Source organism: Bubalus bubalis, chromosome 2, assembly GCF_019923935.1.
Source record: "Bubalus bubalis isolate 160015118507 breed Murrah chromosome 2, NDDB_SH_1, whole genome shotgun sequence".
Lineage (NCBI taxonomy): Eukaryota > Metazoa > Chordata > Mammalia > Artiodactyla > Bovidae > Bubalus > Bubalus bubalis.
Window position 1 is genome coordinate 15464205 of NC_059158.1, and position 15914 is coordinate 15480118.

At 38.9% G+C, this 15914-nt stretch overlaps 1 protein-coding gene across 11 annotated transcripts in view; it reads left to right on the forward strand.

Moving 5' to 3' along the window:
• Positions 1-15914, forward strand: part of CDKAL1 (CDK5 regulatory subunit associated protein 1 like 1) — a 617913-nt gene that overhangs the window by 523350 nt on the left and 78649 nt on the right. Inside the window, exon 13 of one of the 11 annotated variants that reach the window (XM_045162609.1) lies at positions 13238-13441. The exons of 8 other annotated variants lie outside the window; for them this stretch is intronic. In XM_045162609.1, the coding sequence (XP_045018544.1) occupies positions 13238-13390 (153 nt within the window). In that variant the 3' untranslated portion in view covers positions 13391-13441. Of the gene's footprint in view, positions 1-1201; positions 1319-9310; positions 9422-13237; positions 13442-15914 lie in introns of those variants that run through there. 2 more of the 11 variants (XM_045162613.1, XM_045162611.1) reach the window with 2 other exon arrangements.

The window sequence follows — 15914 nt, forward strand, 5'->3', positions numbered from 1 at the left end:
CTCCCAGGTACCCCATGCTCCTTCTGCCCCTCATGTCTGTGTACTTCCTGTTTTCAGTTTCTGGGAGCTGCTGCTCTTTCATTTCCCTGTTTCATCTTTCCTCCTCCAAACTCAAATCCAGTCACCTCCTCCAGGAAGCCATCCTTGTCTTCTTTCCTCTCTCCCTATTCCCCCAACCTCTTGGTCCTTCTGTCTCCCCTGGATGACTGAAGTTTTTGAGGACAGAGTTTGTGTCTGTAAGGTCTGAAGCTCCGAAGGATTAGGGATGGCTGACACACAGAATATGTTTAATAAATGGTAATTTAAGAGATGAACATAATGTTTTTTCAAGGTCTGATTGTCTCATACTCTTGGCTGTGTATCTCTGAAGCACCTATATCTGTGCACGCATGAGAATTATAAGCTTGTACGGACAAGCAGTGATCCCACTGGATTTCTGTATTTCATATTTAAAATTTATCTTTTCTGTTCCCAGTTACGTTACCTTTATATAAAATTAAGGAGAATGGTTTGGAAGCAGGGTATGCTTTCTTCTGTGGTTTACAAATTTGATGGCAAATTAGAATAATGGGGGTGCTTTAAAAGGTACTGATACTTGCATGCCACGTGTCTGCACAACATGTGTGTGTGTGTTACATTGCTTCCAAATGTTCTGCATGAGCATAATCGGCTTCATTATAAAGTTATGCATTCCCATCTCAACTGAGCCCTCAGTCTTATCCTTTTCTACATTGGCAGTCAGCTCCCTTTCTCATTTCTCTTGGCACTTATCCTAAACCTTTATCACTTTTTTGAGTCCTCTTGTCTCGCTTCTACCTGTAGCATGCACATATGTGCACGTACACACACACACACACACACACACACACCCCCACAGCCCAGTCATGAACTGGTCTTCTGTTAATATTGCTCAAACAGAAGACCCAAGTCTACAATTTTGATTTGCTAGTTTTACCCATATTGTACTTAATTTGATAATGTGACATATCCCTAAGGATCCTAATTGACTTATTGGATATTTTATTTAAAGTAATGTTGTGAATAACTCAACTCATGCTGACTTAAACGAAGAGACAATTTATATGTATAATTTATCGGCTTCCTTAATTGAACTGTCAAGGTAGATTTTTGCATTAAGCCAGGTTTGATTCAGAACTCACATGGAGTCACCAGTAGCGATCTCTGCTGTGTCACTTGGCAGGATTTGATGTATCAGCCATCCTCAAGCTCCCCCCACCTCAGAGTTAACAAAGTGGCTGTGGCAGCCCCTATCCTCACACCACCAAACGTAAAGAAGAGATAAAGCCACTGTCCTGAAATATCCAGCTGAAGTTCCACCAAAGCTGATCAGTTTGAATTGTATGTACTTCCCTGACGTGGGGATCAGTGTGCTTATTGACTTAAGCCAGTCAGCGTTCTCACCCTGGGAGGCAAAGGATGTTGTTAACTCACTCAGACCACGTTGGCTGCAGCATGAGAGATGAAGGGGCAATGAATTCCCCAAGGAGTAAAGAATGAACACAGCTAGGGCAAACAACAAATGTTCACAGCCCCTACGGTGCCATAACATAGTCTGTCTATAAGGATTTCATCCACATTTCAGCAATGTATATTTAATTCGAAGTGTCATACATGTGGATATAGTAAAATTGCTGGGTCATGTTGGACCATTTTGATTTTCTAGTGAAGCGAATGCCAAAACATAGTTATAATATGCTCTGTTGTTATAAGCAATATAGGAAATCACTCTCTGTCATTTGAATTTATGAATTTAATTTTTTTTTACAAATAATGAAATTGCTCCACTAAATATTAGAGTTATGGTAAAACAGAGTCTGAAGTTGTTGTTGTTCAGTCACTCAGTCATGTCTGACTCTTTGCCACCCCATGAACTGCAGCACGCCAGGCTTCCCTGTCTTTCACCATCCCCTGGAGCTTGCTCAAACTCATGTTCATTGAGTCAGTGATGTCATCCAACCATCTCATCCTCTGAAATCCCCTTCGCCTTCTGCCCTCAATCTGAAGAACCAACTTCAAATCAGTGCTTCATGACTTGATGTTGGATAAATTATTTTGTCTGATCACTAATTTTGTTATCTGCTAGATGCAGATACTTATTTATCTCACAGAGTTATTGTACCAAATGAAGTGATACATGTTAAAGCATATAATGAAAAACAAAGTTAATTGTTATTTATTTCACTGTTTCATCAGGTTGAGTTTACCTGACCAAAGAAAGTATCATTATAATTAAAATATGATTCTCTTTGACTGACACATTGCCTTCATTACTTAAAACCTGTTTTCTTTTTATTTTTTGGCTTTATCTAAAGCCTCAGGGTGGCTTATATAAAAAGTACATAATACATTTTAGAATAGAATAAGAAGAGCTATGTTGTTTACCCATAAAGTCTGAGTCATTGTTACAGTTGAGAATAAAAGCCTGGGCTTCTGGGAAGCAAAGGCAAATAGATAAACAGCTAAATGCACAGCTTTCATTTTGTAATAACGGAAAGTATATCACTCAGGAGGAGTGACAACCTTTTCTTAGGGCAAATCTCTAAATAGAATATACCCCATCAATCTTCCTGTTAAGGGGCATTGAACAGCATAATGGGCTATTGTACCATCAAATTCATAAAACCCAGTAAGCTTTCAAACTATTTTGGACAGTTTTCAAAAGAGAATACTGAAGCCTGAGTTTTAATAGCCATTTATTAGCTGTGTGACATAAGCAGTTTGCTAAACTTCTCTGAGCCTCAACTTTCTCATCTCTGAAATGGAGATTTAAAAATAATACCTACCCCATGGGGTTATTATAAGGAATAAGAAAGAGAATATATGTTGAAGAGATTGGTACAGTGCTCTGAATGTTGTACTTAATAAATGTTAAAAAATAAATCCACCAGTAAACTTGTATTGCTATAATTAGATATCTGTTAAAGAATATCAACAATGAGGTGATTTTATGGCAGTTAAAGCATCCGTGTGATTGGATACTAGAAAGTATCACTAGGGCCCTTCAACTAGATAAAAATCTAACCGGTTTGAAATCTAAAGGAGAGAAGTGAAAATTGTTCAGGTTCTCTCTGTGAACTGATTGTTTCTGCTATATGTATATTTCTGAAGTAAGTCATTTTAATATAGCACTGAGACACTCTAGGGTAGCATAACAGTGGAAAGCCTGTGCTGTGAAGGGTCAAAAAGCTAACTAACATGTGTGAACCCAAAGTAGACCTCATAATTCACACTTTGACTGACAGTACCTGCCTTAGAATGCTGCTCAGATGTGTATTGCCATATTAGCATATCGCAGCCTGGTTCTTGTGGTCCAGCCATTCCTTTGTATAATCAATATTGTCTTGCAGGATGCTAACTCTAGTTTACCATTTCCCCCACCCCACCCCCCCAAAAAAAGAACAAGGAGAAAAAAATAAATTGTACTGATAACTGTAGATATAATCCAAAATAAGATTACTTAGATTGTTTTACATACTAATACATTGGCAGTAGATGGTTTTTACCTTTATCCCTTAAATAGTCAAAGTAACAGGGTATATATTTAGAAGCATTAATGTTAGCACTGAGAGGAATTGTTAAGGTCAAATTAATAAGCAGCTCCTTCTTTTTTCTTTCTTTTTAATTTAGATATGAAAACTGTGCCCCACGGGGGTTACATGCCCTGGTAGTTAGCTAATTAATGATAAAACTATACCTTGCAGTGAGATTTGCCAACTCTTCATCTGAGAGGCCTTTCACCTCACCACAAGGTGCTTTGGAGATTTGGGGGCATCGTTGTATACTTTTGTTTGTAGCTATTACTGATTTTCAATATTTGCATTCTACAGAATAAGAGCTTCCTTATTTCTAATTACTCCAGAATTCAGACCTTCAGTGAACTCCACATTTTAGCAAACTGGACTTAACAATTTGGACTTGCCTTGTAACTAAGTCGGTAAAGAATCTGCCTGCAGTGCAGGAGACCTGGGTTTAATTCCTGGGTCGGGAAGATCCCCTGGAGAAGGAAATGGCAACCCACTGCAGTACTCTTGCCTGGAAAATCCCATGGACAGAGGAACCCGGCGGGCTACAGTCCATGGGGTCACAAGAGTCGGATACGACTTGGCGACTAAACCACCACCACCACTTAACAATCTAACCCCTTCAGGTTGATGTGCGGTTGATTTGTGAATGTGACTTTGGAGGTGACTCAGCCTCTGATCAGTTAAGTGGTACAGTATCATAACACGCCCACTGTTCTCAGGTTACCCAGGCCTCTCTGGGATTTGTATGGAAGGAAGCAACTGTGGTGGCCCTCTTGGCTTTTCTTCCAGTAGAAGGTCACAGAACTGGCCAGGCTAGTTGGTAAGCCTTTGGTTCCCTGGAAGACCTCTCCATAGCCCAGAGAATACAGTGGTTAGGGCTGAGAGAGGACAGTGTGACAGAAATCACCAGTGCCAAGATAGCAAGGACCTGCCACTTAGAAGTAAACTTGATTTCTCTATTATAAGCCATCAGTCCTCTTCTCCCTGGTTTGCCCTCTGCAATTGTACCTGCCACGGTGGACTGAAAAAGAGTGTGTTCTCAAAGACTACCTAACCATACGGAGTCGCGCTTATGACTGTACAGAGTTCGAAAAGCGGTTACAAAATAGCGTATTCAGTATGATGCAGTGTTAGGTATTGGTGCTTCTGAATTGTCTACCTTTTATATAATATGATTTCTCTAAGAGGAGTAAAAGGAGTAAATATTCCTTTCCTTTCCTGGAGAAAATTTGGATGCCTCTAGATTTTTCAGACTCTGATTTCTTTAATCTGTATTATGTGCTTTAAATATAAATACCACTGAATTTTGAAACTACCAATGGAGGACAGACACTGTGTTTGGGGGTGTTTATCTCAATAACATGTAGTTCTAGAAAGATATACCGTTTCTGTATCAGTTTAATTTCCACTTTTTGTTGGCCCTTTTTGATGGTATGATGCTGTATGTGTTGATCACAACTATTTTCTCTTTTTTTCCCTAATGGACAGCAATTTATTCACTATATGCATAAGTTAACCTTAAAAAAAGGTCACAACTGTTTTCTATTCAGCTATTACCATGTATCTTCATTACTTTGGTGTGGTCCATGCTGTTCTGTGTAGAACAGAAAGTCACCATAAATAAGTCAAAAGGAGCTTGACAAACCACCCAATATTCAAGTTTTAGTAGACGTCAAACAGAGAAACATTTCACGGGAGGGAATTACTCAGAAAGGTAAATGTTGTTCAACTTTCCTGACGCTGAAAAATTTAAATGAAAACTAGATGGCTACTCTAAAATGTTTTTGATCAGTTCAGATTGTTTAGTTCTTTACATTAAAGTTTCACTGATTTGAGGTAGTTTCCAGGGAGACTTGATACTGACTTAGTCATATCCTGAACTACGAACAAAGCTAGTGGAGGTGATGGAATTCCAGTTCAGCTATTTCAAATCCTGAAAGATGATGCTGTGAAAGTGCTGCACTCAATATGCCAGCAAATTTGGAAAACTCAGCAGTGGCCAACAGGACTGGAAAAGGTCAGTTTTCATTCCAATCCCAAAGAAAGGCAATGCCAAAGAATGCTCAAACTACCGCACAATTGCACTCATCTCACACGCTAGTAAAGTAATGCTCAAAATTCTCCAAGCCAGGCTTCAGCAATACGTGAACCGTGAACTTCCAGATGTTAAAGCTGGTTTTAGAAAAGGCAGAGGAACCAGAGATCAAATTGCCAATATCTGCTGGATCATGGAAAAAGCAAGAGAGTTCCAGAAAAACCTCTATTTCTGCTTTATTGACTATGCCAAAGCCTTTGACTGTGTGGATCACAATAAACTGTGGAAAATTCTGAAAGAGATGGGAATACCAGACCACCTGACCTGCCTCTTGAGAAAACTGTATGCAGGTTAGAACTGTATGGTTAAAACTGTATGGTTAAGTCTGTATTTATGCAGGTTAAATCTGTATGCAACAGTTAGAACTGGACATGGAACAACAGACTGGTTCCAAATAGGAAAAGGAGTCCATCAAGGCTGTATATTGTCACCCTGCTTATTTAACTTATATGCAGAGTACATCGTGAGAAACGCTGGACTGGAAGAAGCACAAGCTGGAATCAAGATTGCCAGGAGAAATATCAATAATCTCAGATATGCAGATGACACCACCCTTATGGCAGAAAGTGAAGAGGAACTCAAAAGCCTCTTGATGAAAGTGAAAGAGGAGAATGAAAAAGTTGGCTGAAAGCTCAACATTCAGAAAATGAAGATCATGGCATCCGGTCCCATCACTTCATGGAAAATAGATGGGGAAACAGTGGAAACAGTGTCAGACTTTATTTTTTTGGGCTCCAAAATCACTGCAGATGGTGACTGCAGCCATGAAATTAAAAGACGCTTACTCCTTGAAAGGAAAGTTATGACCAACCTAGATAGCATATTCAAAAGCAGAGACATTACTTTGCCAACAAAGGTCCGTCTAGTGAAGGCTATGGTTTTCCCTGTGGTCATGTATGGATGTGAGAGTTGGACTGTGAAGAAGGCTGAGCGCCGAAGAATTGATGCTTTTGAACTGTGTTGTTGGAGAAGACTCTTGAGAGTCCCTTGGACTGCAAGGAGATCCAACCAGTCCATTCTGAAGGAGATCAGCCCTGGGATTTCTTTGGAAGGAATGATGCTAAAGCTGAAACTCCAGTACTTTGGCCACCTCATGGGAAGAGTTGACTCATTGGAAAAGACTCTGATGCTGGGAGGGATTGGGGGCAGGAGGAGAAGGGGACGACAGAGGATGAGATGGCTGGTTGGCATTACTGACTCGATGGATGTGAGTCTCAGTGAACTCCAGGAGTTGGTGATGGACGGGGAGGCCTGGCATGCTGCGATTCATGGGGTCGCAGAGTCGGACACGACTGAGCAACTGAACTGAACTGAACTGAACTAAGAAAGTATAGACACATCTGTTTAACATGTACTCATACATAATGTTACATTAGTTACTAATTCAGCCTGCAAAACAGTCATAATGTATGCAAGGTCCAAATTAGTGAAAAATATTTATTTTTAGATATGGGAATATTTAGTTTATACTAAAATAATAATGGATAATAAATACATAAACTTGAAAGCTATTACCTTCAAGTAATCTCAACTGATTTCAAAGAATTAGACAAATTCAGTGTTCCAAGGAGTATCTTTGATTCATTTTATGAGTAGATAAGAGTGACACATTTTCTAAGACATCAATAAGACTTTAAAAAGGAAATGTGGTTATTTAACCATAGAACAATTCTTAACCTAGCCAGTAATTAAAGTAGTAAAATTTAAATTATAATAAAGTATTATTTTCACCTATAAAATTATGAAGACTTTTAAATAGAGACTACGAAGTGCTGAATGAGAATATAAATTTTAGAGCCCTAAAATTTGTATCATTTAGCTCAGCAATTCTGCTTCTGAAAATCTATTCCAAGGAAATATTTCATAAGACAGAAACACCACTTTTCACCAAAATGTTCACTGTATTATTAATGATAATAGGAAAGAGAGAGAAAAAAACTCAAACGTTTGCCATTAAGGAAATTAATTAAAAAAGTAAATCATAATATATAAGTGCAGTGGAATAATACCCAGCTGATAACTATTATTTACACAGAATTTATAACAATGTAAGAAATGGTCATATTATTAAGGGAAAGATGGTAACAGAATTTTACATAACTTGGCATGTTGGTCCTGGTTTAAAGCAACAAAATATTGAAAATAGAAATATAAAAAATTTAAAAATCTCCTAAGTACTGCAATTCTATTTAAGGTCTTAATTATGTAAATATGCATAATCACTTCTTTTTCCATTATTGCTACAAAAGTTAAAGTAGGCTGTTCTCTTTCCAAATTATTTCACATGTCAAGCTATGAAGGTCATAATATAGTTTTTATCTTTAGATGGAAATATCTTTAGATAACACATTTAAGTTTTCCAAATATTTTTATTTCCATTAGCCTTTTAAATTTGTGGTTTTTCAACGTATTTAAATACCTCATTTTGCTGCATAACTCTCCTGGAGGGAGTATACATTTCCTGGAATTTTCTTCTTGCGTGTACATCTGTCTCTCTCCTCTAAATTCTAGAAAATAAGAATTCCGAGATGGTATTTCAGTGGCTATTATATATATTTGTTTAAAAAAATTTTTTTCCTAGTCCTGCAATACATGGGGATTATTTAACATTTTCTAAGCACACATGATCCATTTACAAAAACAAAGCACCTTGTGTTTCTGTAGTTATTTTTATGTAAAGCTATTAAAGGAACAGGAAACATCTTTCAACCACCTTTCTGCCTACAACTGCCCCCAAAATAGTCGTTAGTATTAAGCATAACAGAGACTAAAATTGTTTCCCATAGATCCGTGGAGAAAGGCTGCAAAGTAATACTAAAGCATTTGGGGTTATTTATAATAAAGCCTGTGCGAGAGAAGCAAGACGCCAGCTCACGCGTCAGGCAGACAGTGGCAGTTGCTGTGTTGCTACGTGGCACTGTCCCATCCCACATCAAATGGGTAATGGATGCTGTTTGACACATACTGTCATCAGTGCAAACATTATTAAAATAATGAAAAAGCTTCTGAATTTCTTTTTTGTTAACCTTAAGGACAGACTGGTTGTTGGGGTTTTCCCAGCTCTTATGCTTAAGGGCTCCAGCGATGAATGCCCGCGCCAGATTTTGTATTCCGCCAAGCCTGAGCTGCGACTTTTTATCCCAGTGGGACAGTGCAGCTATGTTCTTGGCATTTTCTGCCTATTACCAGTTAGGGTCTGTGAACAGCATCTCCATTTGTGAGAACCTCATTGTGGAGAGCACGCAGTGGTCTTTTCATTTTGATTGATGGTTCTAGTTCTGCACCATCTGGCTTCTGATAGGCTGCATTAATCATATCCTGAACTAAGAAAGTGTAGACACGTCTGTTTAATATGTACCCATACATAATGTAACATTAGTTATTCATTCAGCTTGCAAAACAGAGTCATAATGTATGCAAGGTCTTTATATAGTAAAGCATAAATATTAATATGCGACCCATTAATGCTGTTTTTACTTGTGCTAACCTCCCACTAGTACATTTGTTTGTGAAGATTGAGGAATTAAGAGAAAGAAGGCCATATGCACATTTACATGAACATATATGGTTTTGCTGATGTCGCCTATAAATTGAGAGCACTGCATGCTTATAGTACTTACCTTGCCCATATTTACTTTGTATATCTCTCTAACTGCTTCTTAAAATGCAGGTTAAATGCAGGCTGCAACACAGATTCACTTTTTCTTCTGTGAACTGCTTGTGTCCAATGTCGGTCATCCATTTGCTGGGATCGCTGGGGTTGTAGGTGGCCTCTTTTGTGCTGCCTCCGGCTGGGCCCACCTTTCACACACTGCCTCCTGCTGTGTCATAACACCGAAGGGAAAAAGAGAGAGGATAGAAATTCTCAAGTCTGAGGAAGTTGTTCCAGATTCTGGACTGTCGTACTTCTCAGTAGCTTAAATTTGGTTTTAGAAATTTGCTAGGCCCTTTCCAGTGAAGAGAGATTTCGTGTGCATTAATCATAATCGTTTCAGCACCTTGAGGAGGGAGGGTAAAAGAAGATTTAAATTCTCTTGGGAAGTTCCCTTGTACACAATTGCAAGAGCATATTTCTTAAGGTAGCAAATTAAAACCATAACTTCGTAAAACACATTTTGTGTTTTATTAATTACATTTTATCCTAACAGCACCATATTCCTCAGTGGTTACATCTTCTTAATATGTGCCTTAAATTCTAAGGATGTATTTTAATGAATCCTACTCCTGAAGAAAGAGTGAAGGTTAAAGCTTCACTTTAACCTTGCATACAACTTGGGTTGTATGCAAAATACAAGCCAAACTCTTAACAGGGCTCAGTCCTGGAAGAATGCATGGGACACAAGGCTGATACTGTGTTTTTTTGATGAGAAAAATGTGAACTGCAGTTTCTGTTTGAAATGTCATTTCATTGAGGTTTACTGTGTCACATGAGCACTATGAGCAATACCAATAGAAATTGTATAAAATGTAATCCATGGGTCCAAATGGACATCCGAAGGGTTTATGATATTAAGGTAACATTATCTATAAAGCTAGAAAAAAGTAGTTTTTAAGACTTAAAACAATAACATAAAATATTCATCTCATCTGTTTCTTATTTTAAAGCTATTTTAAGCTATTTCTTCCAGCAATTTACATCCCATTATTACTTAATTCATTCCGTTAATTGATTTCAAAAGATACACTCAACTGCCAACAACACTGCATTGAAAAACTAGAGAGTAGAAAATCTGTGATAAACAGGACTATGACCATGAGAACACCAATGGAGTTCTAGGAATTTGTGAAAAACTTATTTTGCTAAGGGGAGGCAGGGTTCATATCTTGGCAGTGCCACTCAGCTAGCTGAACAGTATTGAAAATGGGCTCAAACTGGCCAGCCTATTTCCAGTATTTACATCCTATTATTACTTAACTCATTCTATTAATTGATTTTTAAAAATACACTCAACTACTAAGAACACTGCATTGAAAAACTAGAGAGTAGAAAATACATAATCATCCTTCTCATACATAATAGTCTCACTGAGCTTTTTATCTAAAAAAGAAATATCTTTATCAAACCTGATTTATTATCTTGAACATGGTTGGCGAGGATCAAATGGTAAAATGTACACGTGTTAACTTTTAAATACATGAGAAATATATGTGTTATAATTTGTATCGATGAAGCTTCCCTGGATTTCATCTGTTATATTCATGAGAGTTTGCACAGTGATACATACACGTCCTACATCACAGTTGATTAAAAAACCAGTGAAATGATGAATACATGTGTTTCCTGGTGCCTGGGTTCCTCCTCTTGTATAAAATTCCTTTAGAGTTTTCAGCAGAGGTTGAAAACTTTTCTTTTCCTGTAAAGGACCATATGCTAGTGAAATAAAACATAATTTAATTCCTTCTTCAAGGAACATCTAAACTATTGGACTGTGCTTCTTTAAAATTAAGGACATTCATCCTGAAGCATGAACAGGACTGAAACGGTAGGGCTTTTGAGCAAAACATTTCATTGGTTCAGGAAGGCAGTGCCAGAAAGACAGCTTTCTAAGCCCAGTGCTTCACTTCTCTATTGGAGAACTGGGGCCATGCAGAGAGAGGGCATGAACAGATGTACAAGTTACAAACTAGAGAGTTTTCCCCTTCCTCCGTGACTCATCGTTAGACTTTGATTCAAAAGGCAATAAAGTCCCAGAGTGCCAAATAAACCTCTTTCAAATAGTAAATACAAGAACACAAGTGACTTTTATATCTGTAACTTTTTAATGAATCTGCACTATTCTGTTTGGGCATTATCATGAATATATAAATGTTTATTTGTTATTGAATTTTAGACACTTTTTCATGTGCCAGCTTGTTGGAGGGATGTGTATGGTTCTGCAAATAAGGAAAAAATAAATTCCATTCAAGGCTTGATTTTGTGTTTGCTCTGACTTTGGATGAAATCTGGTGCCTCTGTGCACTGAGCCTAGTATCACAGGGTGAATTTTAATGTCTGTAAACTAAGTCTTGCCCTGATGCTAGCTTTGTCCCCATTTAGCTCAAGACTCGGAAATCATTATGTGAAATTTTATAAATTTGCATTTGTTCATTCAGTCACTGTAAGCAAGGCACTGGAAACAAAGAATCGTGTAGGCCAAGGTCTCAACATGTGGTGTGCTGAGGAGGAGAGGGGTGAGCACCTAATTTTAATTCTAACAGCCACACCAAGTGCCGCTCACACCACTGTTATCAGTGACTCTGTTATAGTAATATTGTTCATGCTGCTGCTACTGCTAAGTCACTTCAGTTGTGTCCGACTCTGTGCAACCCCATAGATGGCAGCCCACCAGGCTCCCCCATCCCTGGGATTCTCCAGGCAAGAACACTGGAGTGGGTTGCCATTTCCTTCTCCAATGCATGACAGTGAAAAGTGAAAGTGAAGACTCTCAGTCATGTCCAACTCTTAGCAACCCCATGGACTGCAGCCTGCCAGGCTCCTCCGTCCATGGGATCTTCCAGGCAAGATTACTGGAGTGGGGTGCCATTGCTTTCTCCAAATATTGTTCATAGCAAGCTACAGATACAGTTCAAAGGACCCACATTGTATGAAACTTTGAAAGCACAAGGAATTCTGTACCAGCTTCACACCTGAAGACAGTTGAGGGGATCAAGACTCATTCATTATTTGATTCAGGTCAATGTATCCCTGGTTGTTCATTGAAAGGACTGATGCTGAAGCTGAAGCTCCAATACTTTGGCCACCTCATGTGAAGAATTGACTCATTGGAAAAGATCCTGATACTGGGAGGGATTGGGGGCAGGAGGAGAAGGGGACAACAGAGGATGAGATGGCTGGATGGCATCACCGACTCGATGGACGTGAGTCTGAGTGAACTCTGGGAGATGGTGATGGACAGGGAAGCCTGGCGTGCTGCGATTCATGGGGTCGCAAAGAGTCGGACACGACTGAGCAACTGAACTGAACTGAATGTATTCCTCATTCTCCTAAGTCCTAAAATTACCCACATTTTCCCCCTAAAACTCATATTTAGAAGTTTATCTAAAATTGTCATGGCCCTTGTATTCATTCACCAAGAAGGTAATGGTCCCAGTGTACCACTTTGGGTTTCTGCTGCTGCTGCTAAGTCGCTTCAGTCGTGTCCGACTCTGTGCGACCCCATAGATGGCAGCCCACCAGGCTCCCCCATCCCTGGGATTCTCCAGGCAAGAAAACTGGAGTGGGTTGCCATTTCCTTCTCCAATGCATGAAAGTGAAAAGTGAAAGTGAAGTCGCTCAGTTGTGTCTGACTCTTAGTGACCCCATGGACTGTAGCCCACCAGGCTCCTCCATCCATGGGATTTTCCAGGCGAGAGTACTGGAGTGGGGTGCCATTGCCTTCTCCGCTTTGGGTTTCTACATCCAGCTTAAATTGTAACCAAAGAAGCAACACCTACCTGTGCAGGTAACTTCCCAGTGCTTTTTCCTTGATGGAGGAAATACTCTCATGTATTATGTCTTTTGATGCTATCTCAAATCATAAAGATAATACTGAGGGATTGCTTCCTAGCTGTCTCTTCTCTACCACAATAGATTATTTGCCCTTGTATCTTCCCCAAGGTCTCCAAGGTTATTGACAGTCCAGACCTGAGTCTACCATTTCCACACCCTCAGCCCCACCCCCGACTAATGTGTGCCCTGCGCCACATCCATAGACGTGGAGTAAGTGCACTGACTGGAATAAAAGCCGAAAACTCTATTGGGAGGAGCTAGAGAGTGGGACAGTCATGTATTATGCAGAGTTTGTCAGCATTAATGTGAACAAAAGGTCATCAAGGCTCATTTACAATAGGGAACAAACATTGGCTCTGTAGAATTCTACATGTCAAAGTTAACCCAGTTTGCTGTAATTATTTAGTTTCACATTGAAGATACCCATTCTTGCTATTAAAAAAAAAAGCTATTTTCGATAATAGTTGATCAACCTGTGTATTGGTTATGAGTTATTTCAATTGTTTATAACCTGCACTTGACCTTCACTGCCAAAGGTGGATTTATAATATTAAAGAAAGGAACTACTCTTAACTTACCTTCTTTTTCAATCTGTTACCTATTTTCAAACTATTTTCAAAAGGTAGTTTAAGCATGAAAAAGTCTTGAAATGGTAAATAGACTGAAGTCTTCTAAATATACGAGATATTTATCTATTGAAAGTGTCTTCATTTTTATGATGTAGGCTTTTTAAAAAAATAAAACACATATAAAAATGTGTATTGGTTTTCTTTTCCTAAGCAATAATTTCACTAGAATTCTTCATTAAAAGAATCTATTCACAGGGCATAATGACGGCATGATGGCTGTTAAAGCTCATTTTTTTCAGATGGCAGAAAAACAAAATACTGAAAGCAAAGCTTCTTGCATGGTTAATAGAAAGGTTAGACAAGATGGGAAGATGCTTGTCAGAATCAAATAATATATAGGCCAAGGTGTCCCTATTTTCCCTAAGAGTGGAAAGTCTTAATATCACAGCTCTTCAGCTTTTCATTCCACATCTATTGTTTATAAACATTCCTAGAACAGCTCCGAGTAACATACACGTGTGCCCTGTTCTCCTCACAGATCCTCCTCCCTCCTCTCAGCCTCATTTCAGTTTCATTCTTGCTGTTTTATTCATTTTCCCCTCTCTCCCTTTAACATTAGCAAAGCAATTCACTTTCAAATGTGTTACTAGGGCCATATTTTTATTTCAAATGATGCTTGATGCCCTTAACCCCAGAAGATCTGTGTAGATACTTTATTGCTATCTCAATTTTGTCATGCAAAAGAAAACAATTTCTCCAAAGTCATAATAACTAACATTATCAGGGGGTGTGTGAGTTTGGAGGAAACCATTATTTAACATTTCAACCCAGCAACCACACCCAAAGCTTTTTAAATGCCCATCCTTTAGTGAACATAGTTTTTTTCCCATTTCTGTAATCGAAATTTGGCAAAACATCTGGGCGGCATAGCGAATAGGAGAAAGAGCAAGTAATAAGAAGGTTAGGTGAACCTAGCTTGGAAAGTGCCTTTTCTCCTCTACTAGCTGTGAAACGTTGGGCACGTTTCCTAGTTTGTTTGACCCTCTCATTGGTCATCTATAAACTAGGGGAGCACCGTGTCTAATTGTGAGAAATGAACCTTTCAAAACAGCCGATTCATTGTACGTAAGTGCTCCTAAAGTCTCTTATCCATTTCCTTTCCCTTCCTGCTAAACAATTACTATTTAATATGCTCAGGAGTCTAGACACTTAGAAATACTGAATTATTGAATATTTTCATGTTGTATTTCTCACGCCTTTCCATGGCAGTTGAGAAAAATAGATGGTAATGAAAATACACACACATCATGGCTTGACCCAGTCAAGGCCATTTTTATACATAAATTCAAAGTCCAGCCCAGACCTGGAGAAGGTTGTGAAGTCAAGTTTGCCTCTTCTGGCAGTTACCTTCCCCCTTTCCTCTCCACCTGACCTGCTCATTGCTCCCAAGCTCCTCCACCTCTCACAGTCAAGCCACTTGCAGGAAAGAAGATGCTATACATGTCCATTACCAGGTATAAATGATTGAAAAGGGTCAATGTGACAATCTCCCTGGCTACTTTCATTTTAATAGAAGAGACAAGGACTCAAGCCCAAGTATTCATAACTAATTGTTGACTCACCTGTGTTAATGAACCTTCTTACTTTCTAACAAACTTTCTGGAACTGATCAATTATGCAGTCTATGAAAATGATAACTTGAAATTAGCCTTCTCCCCAGTGGGAGGTTACTTTTGATGACTATGATCCCCGCAAAGAGATCCACAAATCACTGGCAGCTATCCCTTTCAGGCAAAGCCCATAACACTTTGTGACCATGTAGTTCAGGAAAATGTAGTGTCATCGAGAAAGAGAACTGGGGTGAAGAGAGCATGGCGGCGGCAGCACAATGTCCAGAAGGAGTTATTTCTGGTCCCCAGCGCATCCTAAGAAAGACGTAACAGCATTGGAGAAGGCAGAGAAAAACAACTTCCACCTTCAGCACAAAATCAGAAGTAGTGTGTCTTTTCTTAAAATCATCACTTATGGAAAATATAGGAAAATCATGTTAATTGTTAAGATACATGTTACAGGCAAGAATAACTTTTTTTCCTCTTAGGTAAATTAAAATTGCATCTTCTCCAAAATCCCTAATAAGGGAGAGACTGGGCAGACTGGTAGGGAGTTGTTGGTAATCTCTGATTTCTGCTGACTCTCTGTTTTCTTTTGTTGCACTT